The sequence below is a fragment of the Erinaceus europaeus genome, chromosome 23 (genome assembly GCF_950295315.1).
Source record: "Erinaceus europaeus chromosome 23, mEriEur2.1, whole genome shotgun sequence".
In the NCBI taxonomy this organism is placed as follows: domain Eukaryota; kingdom Metazoa; phylum Chordata; class Mammalia; order Eulipotyphla; family Erinaceidae; genus Erinaceus; species Erinaceus europaeus.
Genome location: NC_080184.1, coordinates 11,189,769 through 11,205,855, shown reverse-complemented (window position 1 = coordinate 11,205,855; position 16,087 = coordinate 11,189,769). Strand labels below are relative to the sequence as shown.

The following is a 16,087-nucleotide window of genomic DNA, read 5'->3' as shown; positions in this document are numbered from 1 at the left end:
ATAGTTTGTGGTCTAACATCCAAGAACTATTCTACTCTCTCTTTTTTTTTCATTTAAATATTTTAAATATTTATTTTACCTTAATGAGAGGGGGTAGATACAAAAGAAAGATACTGAGAGGGAGAAAGAGACTACTTTCATTTTCTGATCTTGCGTTTTTACCCATATTAATTTTTGTAAAGTTATTTTTATTTTTTTATATTTTTTATTTTCCCTTTTGTTGTCCTTGTTGTTTTTCATTATTGTTGTAGTTATTGTTATTATTGATGTCATCATTGTTAGATAGGACAAAGAGAAGTGGAGAGAGGAGGGGGAGAGAAAGATACCTGCAGACCTGCTTCACCATCTGTGAAGCAACTCCCCTGCAGGTGGGGAGCTGGGGGCTCGAACTAGGATCCTTACGCTGGTCCTTGTGCTTTGTGCTGCCTGCGCTTAACCCAATGCATTACCGCCCAGCTCCCAAAGTTATTTTTAATAAGCTCCAGTTGATCGAGGCAAATGTTTCACATTGCCAAATTCCTTTCATCATTTCTTGCCATTTGGTTACTAGTGATATGTTTAATTTGGAAAGGATATAAATGAAACTTACTGTTTTTAACTTCTTAAAATATATATGACTATATTTTGCAATCTCTTTTATTTCAGAATGGGAACTGCAACTGAAAAAGAATGTCTCGGCATTTCAGCAAGATAACACCAGAAAAGAAACATCCAATAATAGAGAAATGGTAAGATTTGTAAATTTGAAAACTGTTGTTTTTTATTTTCGACATTAAGGAAAGATTAAATATTTATGACGTGGAACATTAGTATAGGTGGTACATATTTGAGATAAGCATCATTCATCCAAGACTGAACAATGGCTTTGGCAAAACCTTTTGAATATAATTTGGGAATACCCTACAAAACCTTTTGAATATAATTTGGGAATACCCTCCGTCTGTCTGAACCTTGTGCTTCCAATTTCCCACAAGCACTTATTTCTATATAGATAACTAGAGAATGAAGATATATAAGAATTCATTAGGGAGTCTGGCGGTAGTGCAGCGGGTTAGGCACATATGACGCAAAGCGCAAGGACCGGCGTAAGGATCCCAGTTCCATTCCAGCCCCTGGCTCCCCACCTGCAGGGGAGTCGCTTCCCAGGCGGTGAAGCAGGTCTGCAGGTGTCTTGTCTTTCTCTCCCCCTCTCTGTCTTCCCCTCCTCTCTCCATTTCTCTCTGTCCTATCCAACAATGACGACATCAGTAACAACAATAATAACTACAAAAAGGGCAACAAAAGGGAAAATAAATATTTAAAAAAAAAAAATTCATTAAAAAAAGTTACAGAGGGGCCAGGCAGTGACTCACCTGGTTAAGCGCTCACAGTGCACAAATACCCAGGTTCAAGCCCCGGGTCCCCACCTGCAGGGGGTAAGCTTCCCAATTGGTGAAGCAGGGCTGCAGGTGTCTCTGTGTCTCTCTCTTTCTCTATCTCCCCCTCCTCGATTTCTGGCTACCTCTATCCAATAATAAATTAGAAACAAAAAAGTTTTTTTAAAGTTACAGAAACATTTTCAGATGAGAGAAAATTTATTTTGAATGTTGTTTTTATTTCGTTTATTGTAATGAGAAAGAGTAGATAATAGAGAGAAAGATACAGAGAGAGAGACAGAGACACCAGAACACTGCTCAGTTCTGGCTTATGGTGGGGCTGGGGATTGAACCTGGGACCTCAGAGCCTCAGGCTTGAAAGGCTTTTGCAAAACCATTATGCTGTCTCCCCAGCCCCGAGAGAAATTTTAATTGGTAAATGAGTTCCATTTTTCACCTCGAAACTTACTGAAATTTACTGGGCAGAGAGTGTATAAGTATAATGGAAACGATTTTTCAACATCATTATGAGTTTGATAATTTTGACTTTTTCAGTTATTATTAGAATGATTTAGCAGCCTGAAAAATACTTGAATTCTTTTCTGTCTTACTCAGCAGAGAAGAAACCAGAACGAGTGGGAAGTCTATACGTGTGACAAATGTGGAAATCCCTTTAAAAATCCCTCACATCTTCATCTGCACAATCCAGTTCACACTGGGGTAAGCGCCTTCAAATGTAACAAATGCAAGAAAGCCTTCAGTTACTCGAAGCATTTGAATGGCAGTCACGTGCAGACCCACACTAGAAAGAGATACTGTCAGTCTAAGAAACGTGGGAAAGCCTTTACTCAGGCTTCAGGCTTTAGTGAGCATACCAAAAGTCACACTGGAGAGAAGTCTTTCAATTGTGAGAACTTTTGGAAAACGCTTACTACATCCCCAAAAGTCACTAGAAACTTCAGGACGCGCAGTGGAGATTACCCTTTTAAATGTGACAAATGTCACAAGGGCTTTGGCACGTCCTCAAACCTTACCACGCATTATAGAACCCACACTGGAGAGAAACCTTTTGAATGTGACATATGTGGGAAGACGTTTATCACCTCTTCCAACTTTGTGGTCCACAAGCGTATCCACACGGGAGAGAAACCCTACAAATGTAAGGAGTGTGGGAAAGGCTTCATATGTTCCGTGCCCCTTAACAACCACATGCGAACCCACAGTGGGGAGAAGCCCTACGAGTGTAAGGAATGTGGGAAAGCCTTCAGCCAGACCTCCAGCCTCACCTACCACATGAAAATCCACACAGGAGAGAAGCCTTTTCAGTGTGAGTCATGCGGGAAGGCCTTTGCCACGTCTTCACTCCTTACTAAGCATTTTAGATCTCACACTGGAGAGAAGCCTTTTGAGTGTAACATCTGCGGGAAGACCTTCACCACTTCTTCAAACTTCAGCGTCCATAAGCGTATTCACACCGGCGAGAAGCCCTACAAGTGTAAGGAATGTGGCAAAAGCTTCATCCGTTCCGTGCACCTAGACAATCACGCCCGTACCCACAGCGGGGAGAAACCCTACAAGTGTAGGGAGTGTGGGAAAACGTTCACCACCTCTTCCTACTTAATGGTCCACAAGCGGATCCACACGGGAGAGAAACCCTACAAATGTAAGGAGTGCGACAAAGGCTTCATCGACTCTGCCCACCTCAAAAACCACATCCGCACCCACAGCGGGGAGAAGCCCTACAAATGCAGAGAGTGCGGCAAGACGTTCACCACGTCCTCCTACTTCATCGTCCACGAGCGCAACCATACCGGAGAGAAGCCCTACGCGTGTAAGGACTGCGAGAAGAGGTTCATATGCTCCAAACAACTCAACTACCACATGCAAACCCACACGGGAGAGAAGCCCTACGCGTGTAAGGAATGCGGGAAAGCCTTCAGCCAGTCCTCCAGCCTCACCTACCACATGAAGCTCCACACGGGAGAGAAGCCCTTTCACTGCGACACGTGCGGGAAGGCCTTCGCCACATCTTCACTCCTCACCAGGCACTTCCGGTCTCACACCACAGAGAAGCCCTTCGAGTGTAACGTCTGCGGGAAGACGTTCACCTCGTCCTCCTACTTTATCATTCACAACCGCATCCACACTGGAGAGAAACCCTACGAATGTATGGAATGTGGGAAAGGCTTCATAAGCTCTAGGTACCTTAACATTCACATGCGGACCCACACCGGACGGTAACAAACCCCCCCCCCCCCCAACATCAAGAAAGGTGGGAACACCTTACAGCAGCCCCTCAGCTCACACAGAACATACAAGTCTTCAGACTGGAGAGAAGTCTATGAACTGTGACAAAATCTGGTCGAGTATTCAAGTCCTCATCAACGTAGAGCTAATCAGTCGAATGTATTGATAACGCCAGACCGGCACTGTTTACTGAATGCCTGCCTGCTCCCCTGTGGGGAAAGATCGCAGTGGAGTGTGTGGAATGTGGGAAATGCTTTATTCTAACCATAGGCCTTACTGTCAGTACAAGAACTTCAAATGGAGAGAGAAGCCTTAGCAATGTAAGGATTGTGTGGAAGATCTTTCTCACAGAAAAAGCAATACCAACTGGAGCAAGGTACTACCAACAGTAGGAGTATACAAAAGCCATGAGGATTTTCACACAATTCAGTACAGAACTCAGTGAAGAGCCATGCTGTTGAGAAATATGAAACTCCCATTATTGTGGGGTTTATTTGTTTATTTGTTTTGAGTCTTTATTTGTTATTGGCTTGAGACAGCCAGAAATCAAGAGGAAGGGGAGAGGGAGAGAGACAGGCTCCTGCAGCCCTGCTTCACCACTCACAAAGCTCTCCCCCTACAGGTGGGGACCAGGGGCTCAAACCCAGGTCCTTGAGCGTTGTCACATGTGCGCTCGGCCAGGTGCGCCACCACCCAGCCCTGAAACTCAGTGATTTCTTTAATGAAATCTATGCTCATTGTAGGAAGTCCTTCTGATGTAACACGTGACAACTGTAGTTCCTCGTTATTTCTCAGTATTCACTTCTCACTGTGAGAATAAAGCTGATCGTCCATTTGACAGCTCCTCATTCTTGGTAAGTATGGAGCAATCTGTGATTAAGAGAAATGAGGGGGGGCCAGGCAGTAGCACAGCGGGTTAAGCTCACACAGCACAAAGCGCAAGGATCCCAGCTCGAGCCCCCTGGCTTCCCACCTACAAGGGGGTCGTTTCACAAGCGGTGAAGCAGGTCTGCAGGTGTTTATCTTTCTCTCCCCCTCTGCCTCCCCTCCTCTCTCGATTTCTCTCTGTCTTCTCCAACAGCGACAGCAATAATGACAACAGTAATCACTACAGTGATAAACAACAAGGGCAACAAAAGGGGAAAAAAATAGCCTCTAGGAGCAAGATTTGTAGTGCAGACACTGAGCCCCCAGCAGTAGCCCTGGAGGCAAAGAAAGAGAGAGAGAGAGAGAGAGGGAGGGAGAGAAAGAAATAAGGAAATGCTAACCTGTATCTAAAGTCTTAACATTTGCCCAGAGAGGCAGAGCATTCTGGGTAAGCCTTTAAACCTGTTCAGGCATTTGTGATCCAGCCCTGATCGCTTCTCCTAGTGATATGTCTAATTTCTGTCAGCAGCCAGACTCAGGCTGACTCACTTACTACATCTGGCTAGGTTGCCACTCAATTCTCTTTGCCATATAACCTCACACATTTTAAGGGTACGTGGCACTTCCTACAGGAGTCCTGGTTCACTCTTTTCTGACCTCTGGGATTCTCTTGTTTGTTTTGATTTTTTAAAATGTTTTTTATTATTTTTATTGGTTGGTAGAGACAGCCAGAAATTGAGAGGAAGAAGGTGATAGGATAGGGGGAGAGAGATGGAGAGACACCTGCAGCCCTGCTTCATAGCTCACAAAGCTTACCCCCCTGCAAGTGGGGACCAGGGGCTAGAACCCAGATCCTTGCGCATTGGGACATGTGTATTCAACCAGGTGCGCCACCACCCAGCCCCCCCAGTTGGATTCTTTTGTTGATTTAACCCTGTCTTTTTTTTTTTTAATTTTTTATTTATAAAAAGGAAACATTGACAAAACCATAGGATAAGAGGGGTACAGCTTCACACAATTTCCACCACCAGACCTCCGTATACCATCCCCTCCAATGATAGCTTTCCTTTTGTTTTTGTTTTTGTTTTTTATTTTTCCCTTTTGTTGCCCTTGTTTTTTGGGTTTTTTTTTTTTTTTTTGTCTTTTTTTTTTTTTTTTTTAGTTACTTCTTTATTGGGGAATTAATGTTTTACATTCAACAGTAAATACAGTGGTTTGTACATGCATAACATTCCCCAGATTCCCATTTAACAATACAACCCCCACTATTTCATTCATCATTTTTCATGGACCTGTATTCTCCCCACACCCCAGAGTCTTTTACTTTGGTGCAATACGCCAATTCCATTTCAGGTTCGACTTGTGTTTTCTTTTCTGATCTTGTTTTTCAACTTCTGCCTGAGAGTAAGGTCATCCCATATTCCTCCTTCTGTTTCTGATTTATTTCACTCAACATGAATTTGTCAAGGTCCATCCAAGATCGGCTGAAAACGGTGAAGTCACCATTTTTTACAGCTGAGTAGTATTCCATTGTGTATATAGACCACAATGTGCACTTACCACAGTGTACTACCACCCAACCATGAAGGAAGAATGCATATTCTCTTTATCCGTATACCCAACACCAACTGGTAAAAGAAGATTCAGATTATTTGATTCTGTCAAGTGTTGGGGCTAACTGCATAGTCCAAGTTAACATCACTGTTTTAACCTGCAACCTTATTTTTATCTTTGCCATATAACCTCCACACATTTAAAGGGTACCTGACACTTCCTATCTACAGCTATGGTAAAAACAAAGAGACATAAAAATCACTTTTACTTGAAAAACTTGATGAGTTTTTATTACATCTCTCTGGAAAGGAGGCACCGCGGCCCACACTGCAGGGCAACACCATACTTGGTAACGACACTTATCAGAACAAGGGGCCAATTCTGGGCAGAACTTTCAATCAGGTATGAGACGGAATAATCTCACCAGACTCTAGGACCCAGGGGTTGACTCTGGGCTGGATGTTGAAATTGTGTCGACCAGTATTAAAATACACTGATAACTTGGCTTAGAATTTGTGAGTCCAATAAAGGAACGGTTGACTTTACAGGGTCTGAATTGATGATTGATCCGCATGTGGAATGAACATTATTGTTAATATTATTTTAAGATTTTATTTATGAGAAAGGAGGAGAGAGAGAGAGAAAGAACCAGACATCACTCTGATACGTGTGCTACCAGGGATTGAACTCAAGACCTCATGCTTGAGAGTCTTAATACATTATTCACTGCACCATCTCCCGGACCACTGAAATGGATATTATTTACTGAATGACAGCATTATCCCTAGGAATTGGGTGTTCCCTCTAATTTTCAGCAAAACCCCACTTAGAGGAGAGAATATCAGAATATAGACAAAGCATGGTTAATACACACATAAATGGTCCCACAAAAGTCCTGAAATGGCTAATTTAGCTAAAGGTCCAGAAAATTATTATTTTTTTATTTTTTATTGGAGAAGTCTCTTGGGAGGAGGAGAAAGATAAGAGACTAGATGTGTGTGTGTGTGTGGGGGAGTAGCACAATGGTTCTGCAGACAGACTCTCATGCCTGAGGCTCCAAAGTCCCAGGTTCTATCCCCCCACACCACGGCAAGCCAGAGTTGAGCAGTGTTCTAGTAAAAAGAAAGGAAGAAAGAGACCTGCAACATTATACGCTAATTGTGTACAGGTAGAGGCAGGGGGCTTGAACCTAGGTCCTTGCGTATTGTAACGTGGACTCAACCAGGTGCACCACCACCTGGTAACCCCAAGGTTAAATAATTTTGTGTTCGGGATACTGCCTAAAGTATTAAGAGCCCTGGGGATCTCTTAAGTGACAGATACCCAAAGTATAAAAGGAAATTACACATACCTCTACATAGATTGAGAATACTGAAGAGTTTAGGGGACACTCTCATTTCCTTCAGGAGACTATGAAGGAAAATGAAATTCTCTATACCGAAGTGGTACAATTTTAAAGTTTTATTACCATTACTAATATTTTTGGATAGAGACAAATCGAGTGAAGGGAATAATAGGGAGAGACAGACACCTGCAGCCCTGCTTCACTACTTGTGAAGCTTTCCCCCTGCGGGTGGGGACTGGAGACTCGAACCCAGGTCCTTGCGCATTGTAATGTGCTCTCAACCAGGTGCACCGCCACCCTCACCCCCCTTTTTTAGAATACTAGTGCACTGCTCAGCTCAGGCTTATGGTGGTACAGGAGACTGCACGTGGGAGCCTCGGGCTTGAGAGTTTGCATAACCTTTATGCTATCTCCCCAAACCCTGAAATGGTATCATGTTCTCTGCTATTAGTCTCAAATGTTGAGAGACTTAGACTAGAATTTATGTCAATAGAGGAGTCGGGCGGTAGCGCAGCGGGTTAAGCGCAGGTGGCGCAAAGCACAAGGACCGGTGTAAGGATCCCGGTTCGAGCCTGGAGCTCTCCACCTGCAGGGGAGTCGCTTCACAGGCGGTGAAGCAGGTCTGCAGGTGTCTGTCTGTCTCTCCCCCTGTCTGTCTTAACCCTCCTCCATTTCTCTCTGTCCTGTCCAACAACAATGACAACTACAACAATAAAACAAGGGCAACAAAAGGGAATAAATAAATATTTTTTAAAAATTTATGTCAATGGTTCTCTGGTTTTCAGGCCTTAAATTACAGTATTGACTGTTGAATGCTAAGCTGAGGACAGCAGTTCATAGAACTTTGCAGTTTCCATGATGACATGACACTTTCCTATAAATCATTTTTAGGGAGTTGGGCGATAGCACAGTGAATTAAGAGCAAAGCGCAAGGACTGTCGTAAGTATCCTGGTTCGAGCCCCATGGCTCCCCACCTACAGGGGAGTGAGTCACTTCACAGGCAGTGAAGCAGGTCTGCAGGTGTCTGTCTCCCTCTCTGTCTTCCCCATCTCTCTCCATTTCTCTCTGTCCTATCCAAGAATGATGACATCAGTAACAACAACAATAAAACAAGGGCAACAAAAGGGAATAAACTTTTTTTTTAAGTTTTTTTTTTTTTTTTTACATCCAGGGTTATTGTTGGTGCCTACACCACAAATCCACTACTCCTGGAGGCTTTTTTTTTTTTTTTCCCTTTTGTTGCCCTTGCTGTTTTATCATTGTTGTGGTTATTATTGTTTGCTGTTGTTGGATAGGACAGAGAGAAATGGAGAGAGGAGGGGAAGGCAGAGAGTGGGAAGAGAAAGACAGACACCTGCAGACCTGCTTCACCGCTCCTGAAGTGACGCCCACCTGCAGGTGGGGAGCCGGGGACTCAAACTGGGATCCTTGCGCATTGCACCATGTGAGCTTAACCTGCTGCGCTACCACTGGACCCCCCCCCCCAAAGATTTTATTTATGAGGGAGGAGAAAGAACCAGACATCACTATGGTACGTGTGCCTCCGGGGACTGAACTCAGAACTAAACTGGCATCTACAGCCGAAGCAAATGTTCAAAGAAGCCAGCAATAGACTCAGGGCAAAAACCAAAACACAGGGGTTGAGGAAACAGTAGGGCAGTACCTATGCTGCTTTTCTTTCCTCCCTACTCCCTCCTATTTTTTTTTTTTTTTTTATTGCCACCAGGTTATCACTAGGATTTGGTGCCTTCACAGTGAATCCACTGTTTCCAGCAGCCATATATTTTTTTTCTTTTTTTTAATTTATTTTATTTATTCCCTTTTGTTGCCCTTGTTGTTTTTTTATTGTTGTAGTTATTATTGTTGTTATCATTGTTGGATAGGACAGAGAGAAATGGAGCAAGGAGGGGAAGACAGAGGGGGAGAGAAAGACAGACACCTGCAGACCTGCTTCACCACCTGTGAAGTGACTCCCCTGCAGGTGGGGAGCCGGGGGCTCAAACCAGGATCCTTAACGCCCCGGTTCCAGCCCCTGGTTCCCCACTTGGCAGGGGAGTCGCTTCCCAGGCGGTGAAGCAGGTGTGCAGGTGTCTGTCTTTCTCTCCCCCTTATCTGTCTTTCCCTCTCTCCATTTCTCTCTGTCCTATCCAACGATGACATTAATATAACTACAACAATAAAACAAGGGCAACAAAAGGGAATAAAATAAATTTTTAAAAATGATAGAGTGAGAAAGAAGCAGATAGCACTCTGATACATGTGCTGCCGGGAATTGAACTCTAGACCTCACACTTTATCCACTGTGCCATCTCCTGGACCATATGGCCATATAAGATCTTATTTATTTATGAGAAAGACAGGAGGAGAGAGAAAGAAGCAGACATGACTCTGGCACATGTGCTGCCAGGGATTGAACTCAGGACCTCATGCTGGAGAGTCCAAAAGCTTTATCACTATGCCACCTCCCAGACCACTTTAATTATCTTTATTTACTGGATAGAGATAGCCAGAAATTGAGAGGGAAGGGGAAAATACAGGAGAGAGACGCCTGCAACACTGCTTCACTCGCAAAGCTTTCTCCCTGCAGGCAGGGAAATGGGGCTCGGTCAAAGAGGACAACCTTCTCTAATAGAGAGTGGGAATAAAACATTTGCTCAGGAGCCAGGTGGTGGTGCATCTGGTTGAGCGCCCATGCTACAATGGGCAAGGACCTAGGTTCGAGCCCCTGGTCCCCACCTGCAAGGGGAAAGCTTTGCAAGTGTGAAGCAGTGTTGCAGGTGTCTCTCTCCCTCTTTATCTCTCCCATCTCCATTTCTAACTGTCTGTCCAATAAATATAATAAAAAGAAAATCGTTTGCTCTGATCCGTTTTCAGATTGTAGGGTGTAATGAAAAATTACTAACAGCCAGCTCTTGTCTCAGTTTGCAAAACAGTTTACTGATGTGGCCTCTATGAAGCTCCTGTGCCCTGGAAAAATCCTCTGAGCAGAACAGGATATTAGCCAAGTCCCAAGGCAGCCATGATACAATTGCTACATGAATGTCCAACTGAAATGATGGGTATTGACATAGTAAATGACTTCAGCAGAGGCTGGCAGAAATCAGGCCACATTTGGGAAATCTGTAACCCTCCTTATGGGGGGAAAGCTTTACAAACAGTGAAGCAGGGCCGCAAGTGTCTATCTCCCCCTTCTCTCTCGATTTCTGTCTCTAGCCAATAAATAAAGATAATAAAGGGGGCTGGGTGTTAGCGCAGCAGATTAAGTACACGGCACAAAACACAAGGGCTGGCAGAGGATCCCAGTTCGAGCCCCCGGCTCCCCACCTGCAGGGGAGTCACTTCGCAAGCGGTGAAGCAGGTCTGCAGGTGTCTGTCTTTCTCTCCCCCTCTCTGTCTTCCCCCTCCTCTCCATTTTCTCTCTGTCCTATCCAACAACTGCAACAAAATGGGAAAAATAGCCTCCAGGAGCAGTGGATTCATGGTGCAGACACCAAGCCTCAGCAATAACCCTGGAGGGAAAAAAGTGGAATGAATAATAATTTTTTTTCAAAAATGCTAGAAATGATTATTTTAAGAAATTGGGGGAAATAAAATGCCACAACCTCAAGACTATAATTTTCAAAAATTTTGAATGGCAGGGGGAAGATAGCACAATGGTTACACAACCAGACTCATGCCTGAGGCTCTGAGATTCCAGGTTCAATCCTCTGCACCACCATTAGCCAGAGCTGAGCAGTGCTCTTAAAAAAAAAAAAAAATCTAGGGGGTCAGGCACACTGGGCTAAACACACATAGACTCTCACAAGGAACCTGGTTCGAGCTCCCGGTTCCCCTCCTGTAGAAGTATGCTTCAGGTCTTTATATGTCTATCTCTCCCTCCTCTGTCCCTTTCAAGTTCTTTCTCTCCTATCTAATAAAAAGTGCGAAAAATGTCCACCAGGAGGAGTGAATATGTAATCTCCAGTGATAACCCTGGAGGCAAAAAAAGGGGGAAAAAATCTAAAAAATGTTGAAGGGTCAGGCAGTGGTACATCTGGTTAAGTGCATGTATTCTCATATGCAGGGACCCAGGTTCAAGCCTCTGGTTCCTACCTGCAGGGGTGAAGCCATCAGTGGGGAAGCAGTTCTACAGGTCTCTCTCATATATATATATATATATATATATATATATATATATATATATATATATTCCCTTTTGTTGCCTTTGGTGTTTTATTGTTGTAGTTGTTATTGGTGTTGATGTCGTCGTTGTTGGATAGGACAGAAAGAAATGGAGAGAGGAGGGGAAGACGGAGAGATGAAGAGAGACACAGACCTGCTTCACCACCTGTGAAGCGACTCCCCTGCAGATGGGAGCCGGGGGCTCGAACCAGGATCCTTCCTCTGGTCATTGCACTTCGCGCCACATGCGCTTAACCCACTGCGCTATCCCTGACCCCCCCCCTTTTTTTAAATATAATTTTTGGGTGGGACAGAGAGAAAACGAGAGAGTGGGGGAAGACAGAGGAGGATACAATGACAGACATCTGCAGACCTGCTTCACTGCTTGTGAAGTGACCCACCTCAACCTCTGCAGGTAGGGAGCTGGAGGCTCAAACCTGTAACCCTAACCCTAACCCTTTTCAATTTTTGTCTGTCTTTAACCAATCTAACAAACTAACTAAATATAAGAAAAGAAACTTAAGGGAGTCAGACGGTAGCACAGCAGGTTAAGCGCACGTGGCACAAAACACAAGGACCGACCTAAGGATCCCGGTTCAAGCCCCCAGCTCCTCACCTGCAGGGGAGCCGCTTCCCAGGCGGTGAAGCAGGTCTGCAGGTGTCTGTCTTTCTTTCCCCCTCTCTGTCTTCCCCTCCTCTCTCTATTTCTCTTTGTCCTATCCAACAATGACGACAACAATAATAACTACAACAATAGGGAGTCAGGCGGTAGCACAGCCGGTTAAGCGCAGGTGGCACAAAAGCGCAAGAACCAGTGTAAGGATCCTGGTTCAAGCCCCAGCTCCCTACCTGCAGGGAGTCGCTTCACAGGCGGTGAAGCAGGTCTGCAGGTGTCTGTCTTTCTCTCCCCCTCTCTATCTTCCCCTTCTCTCTCCATTTCTCTCTGTCCTATCCAACAACAACAATAATAACTACAACAATAAAACAAGGGCAACAAAAGGGAATAAATAAAAGTATTTATTAGAGAAAGAAGGTGGCCAGGTGATGGCGCGCCTGCTTGAGCACACATGTCACAATGCACAAGGCTTTCCCCCACTTGCAGAGTGGTGAAGCAGGGCTGCAGGTGTCTCTCTCTCTCTACCTCCCCCACCCCTCTTGATTTCTGGCTGTCTGTATCCAATAAAAAAGGTGATTTTAATTTAAAAAAATATTAAAGTGGGAGAAGATAGCATAATGGTTATGTAAAGAGACTCTCATGCCTGAGGCTCAGAAGTCTCAGGTTAAAGCCCCCTCACCACCATATGTCAGAGCTGAGCTAGTGCTATGAAGAGAGAGAAAGAGAGATTGAGATTTAAAAAAATATTCAAGGGGGCCAGGCGGTGGTGCTTCAGATTAAATGCACATGGTGCAAATTGCAACCGGTTGGGCTCTGGCTCCCCACCTGCAAGGGGAGGGGGGTCGCATCACAAGCAGGTCTGCAAGTGTCTATCTTTCTCTTCCCCTCACTGTGTTCTCTCTTGATTTCTCTGTGCTCTATCTAACAATAACAGCAGCAATGACAACAAGAGCAACAAAAGGGAGAAAATGGCTTCCAGGAGCAGTGGATTCATAGTGTAGGCACTCACTGAGCCTCAGTGATAACCCTGGAGGCAAAATAAAATCAAATAAAAATGAGCAAAATATTGTCATTCGGAGGGTGTCACAGTGGATAAAGCACTGAATTCTCAAGCATGAGGTTCTGAGTTTGATCCCCAGCAGCACATGTGCCAGAATGATACCTGGTAGGCACCAAACCCCAGCGATAACCCTGGAGGCCAAAAAAAAAAAAAAAATGCAAAACCTTCAGTCTAGACCTCTGGCACCCAGGTATGGGGATGTGTCAGGAATCCACCACCCAACCTCAACCCTGAAGAAGCATAGCATCCAAGAACTGAGTGGGGACTGAGCAGTGTTGCTCTGGGTTGAGCACACACATTATCACCATCAAGGACCCAAGTTCAAGCCCCAGGTCCCCATCTGCAGGAGCGAACTTCACAAGCAGTGAAGCAGGGCTGCAGATCTCTCTCTCCTCCATGCTGTCCCTTCCTTCTCAACTTTGCTCTGTCCCTAGCAGATAAAAAATAAGGCCACTGGGAGTGGTGGATTCAACTTGAAGGCACTGAGCCTCAGCAACAACTCTCCTGGCAAATAAATAAATAAATATTTGTTATACAACACCAACAACGAGAACTCTAGGTAGGGAAGGGAAAGAAAAGGGACTAGAGGAGTCGGGCGGTAGCGCAGCGGGTTAAGCGCACGTGGCACAAAGCGCAGGGACCGGGTAAGGATCCCAGTTTGAGCCCCCGGCTCCCCACCTGCAGGGGGGTCGTTTCACAGGCGGTGAAGCAGGTCTGCAGGTGTCTGTCTTTCTCTGCCCCTCTCTCTCTTCCCCTCCTCTCTCCATTTCTCTCTGTCCTATCCAACAACGGTGACATCAATAATAACTACAACAATAAAACAACAGGGGCAACAAAAGGTAATAAATAAAATTTAAAAAGAAAAAAAAGGAGAAGGGGCTGGGGGATGTCAGGTTGGTGTCATGACGTCCTTGGGCAGATGACTTCACCAATGTGTCTTAGAACCCCACTTCTCCAGAGCCCTACCCAACTAGGGAAAGAAACAGGCTGGGAATATGGGTCCACCTGCGAATGTCCATGTCCAGCGGAGAAGCAATTACAGAAGCCAGACCTCCCACCTTCTGCTCCCCATAATGATCTTTGGTCCATATACCCTGAGGGATAAAGAATAGGGAAGCTTCCAATGGAGGGGATGGGATAGGGGACTCTGGTGGTGGGAATTGTATGAAATTATACTCCTCTTATCCTACAATCTTGTCAATCACTAATCAGTAAAAACAAAAAAAAAAAATTAAAAAGGGAGGGGGGCTGGGGAGTGCATGATGGTAGAGAAAGACCTAAGCTGGAGGAGAGAGTGTTTGGCAGACACATCTCACAGAAAGATGAGAAATTGTGCCCATGTATGGAGCTTGAAGGAATCATGTGAAGTGAGATCAGCCAGAAAGAGAAGGATGAATATAGGATGATCCCACTCATAGACAGAAGTTGAACAATAAGATCAGGAGGGAAAATACCAAGCAGAACTTGAACTGGAGGTGGTGTATTGCATCAAAGTAAAGGACTCTGGGGAAGGGGGTGAGATCCTGGAACATGATGGGGAAGGAGGGTCTAGAGGGGGCTAAAGTGTTATGTGGAAACTGAAATATTGCACATGTACTATTTTACTGACGACTGCAAACCATTAATCTACCAATAAAGGAAAAAATTAATAGAATACTAAAAAAAAAGCCCAATATGCAGTGCTTAGGGTTATATTACTCATCCAATAAATAAAGAATAAATTAATAAAGAATCAAAGAACATCTGACACCTCTAATAGAGAAATATATCTGGGCCAGGTGGTGGTGCACCTGGTTAAGCACACACATTACAGTGCATAAGGACCCGGGTTCAAGTCCCTGGTCCCCACCTGCAGGGGGAAAGCTTCATGAAGGGTGAAGCAGGCCTGCAGGTGTCTGTTTGTTCCTTTCTCTCTTTAAATAAATATACTTTTTTTAACTTTTTAAAAAATGTATTTTTATTGGGGGATTAATGTCTAACAGTCGACAATAAATACAATAGTTTGTACATGCACAACATTGTTATGTGGAAAACGGGGAAGTGTTTTTTTTTTTTTTTCACTTTAAAAAAAAAATCATCTTTTATTTTTTTAGATAGGGACAGAGAAACCAAGAGGGGAAGAGTGGGAGAGAAAGACAGACAGAGACCTGCAGCCCTGCTCCACCACTCGTAGTCTTCCCCCCTGCAAGTGGCTTGAACCAGGTGGGCCACTCCCCAGCCCCCATGTCTCTTTTCCTCTCAATCCCCCCTCCCCGCTCCCTCTTTCAATTTTTGTCTCTATTCAATCATACATTAAAAAATATGTAAAAACCCAACACAACGGTACTGTAAACCATCAACCTCACAATAAAAACAACAACGATCGTAAGTAAATAAGTGGATCGTGGGTCGTGGCATCGACTGGGAGCTCAGTCCCCTCCTGTCCCCCCGCCCCCGCCACACTCCCAGGGCGGAGGCTGGAATCCCGGGTTTTTGTTGTTGTTTTCTGGGGGGAGGTTAGACAGATATTGGGGTCTCTCGGGTCAGGAAGGTGAAGCGGGAAGCAGAGAGACTCTCTCCTGCAGCACGGCTCCCAATTATTTGAAGCAGCCTCTCCCGATCTTCACCAGGGGCGGCCAGCACATTGTCCCCCAGCCACAAGTCCCCAAAGTCCCGGGCACCATCTTCGACTAATAAGCCAGAGACAAAAGCTGGGGCGCTGGCTACAGACCGCGGTGCCTTTTGATGCTCCCCGATGCCCTCTTCTTATTGGACAGGGTCCCTGTCAATCACAGAGCCCGGCTCGGCAGCTGTTAGTAGGCGGGTCCACAAGCCTGGGCGCGGACTAGGAGTGACGTGAACATCGTCCAATCAACGTCCGGGAGTGGGGGTGCGGCCAGGA

The 16,087-nt window shown here is 45.0% G+C and overlaps 1 protein-coding gene across 1 annotated transcript in view; it reads left to right on the top strand.

Moving 5' to 3' along the window:
- The window catches only part of LOC103116132 (zinc finger protein 850-like), a 70,197-nt gene that overhangs the window by 21,243 nt on the left and 32,867 nt on the right, over positions 1–16,087 (top strand). Inside the window, exons 5-6 of the mRNA XM_060182450.1 lie at positions 646–728; positions 1,971–3,592. Of these exons, the coding sequence (XP_060038433.1) occupies positions 646–728; positions 1,971–3,592 (1,705 nt within the window). The remainder of the gene's footprint in view (positions 1–645; positions 729–1,970; positions 3,593–16,087) is intronic.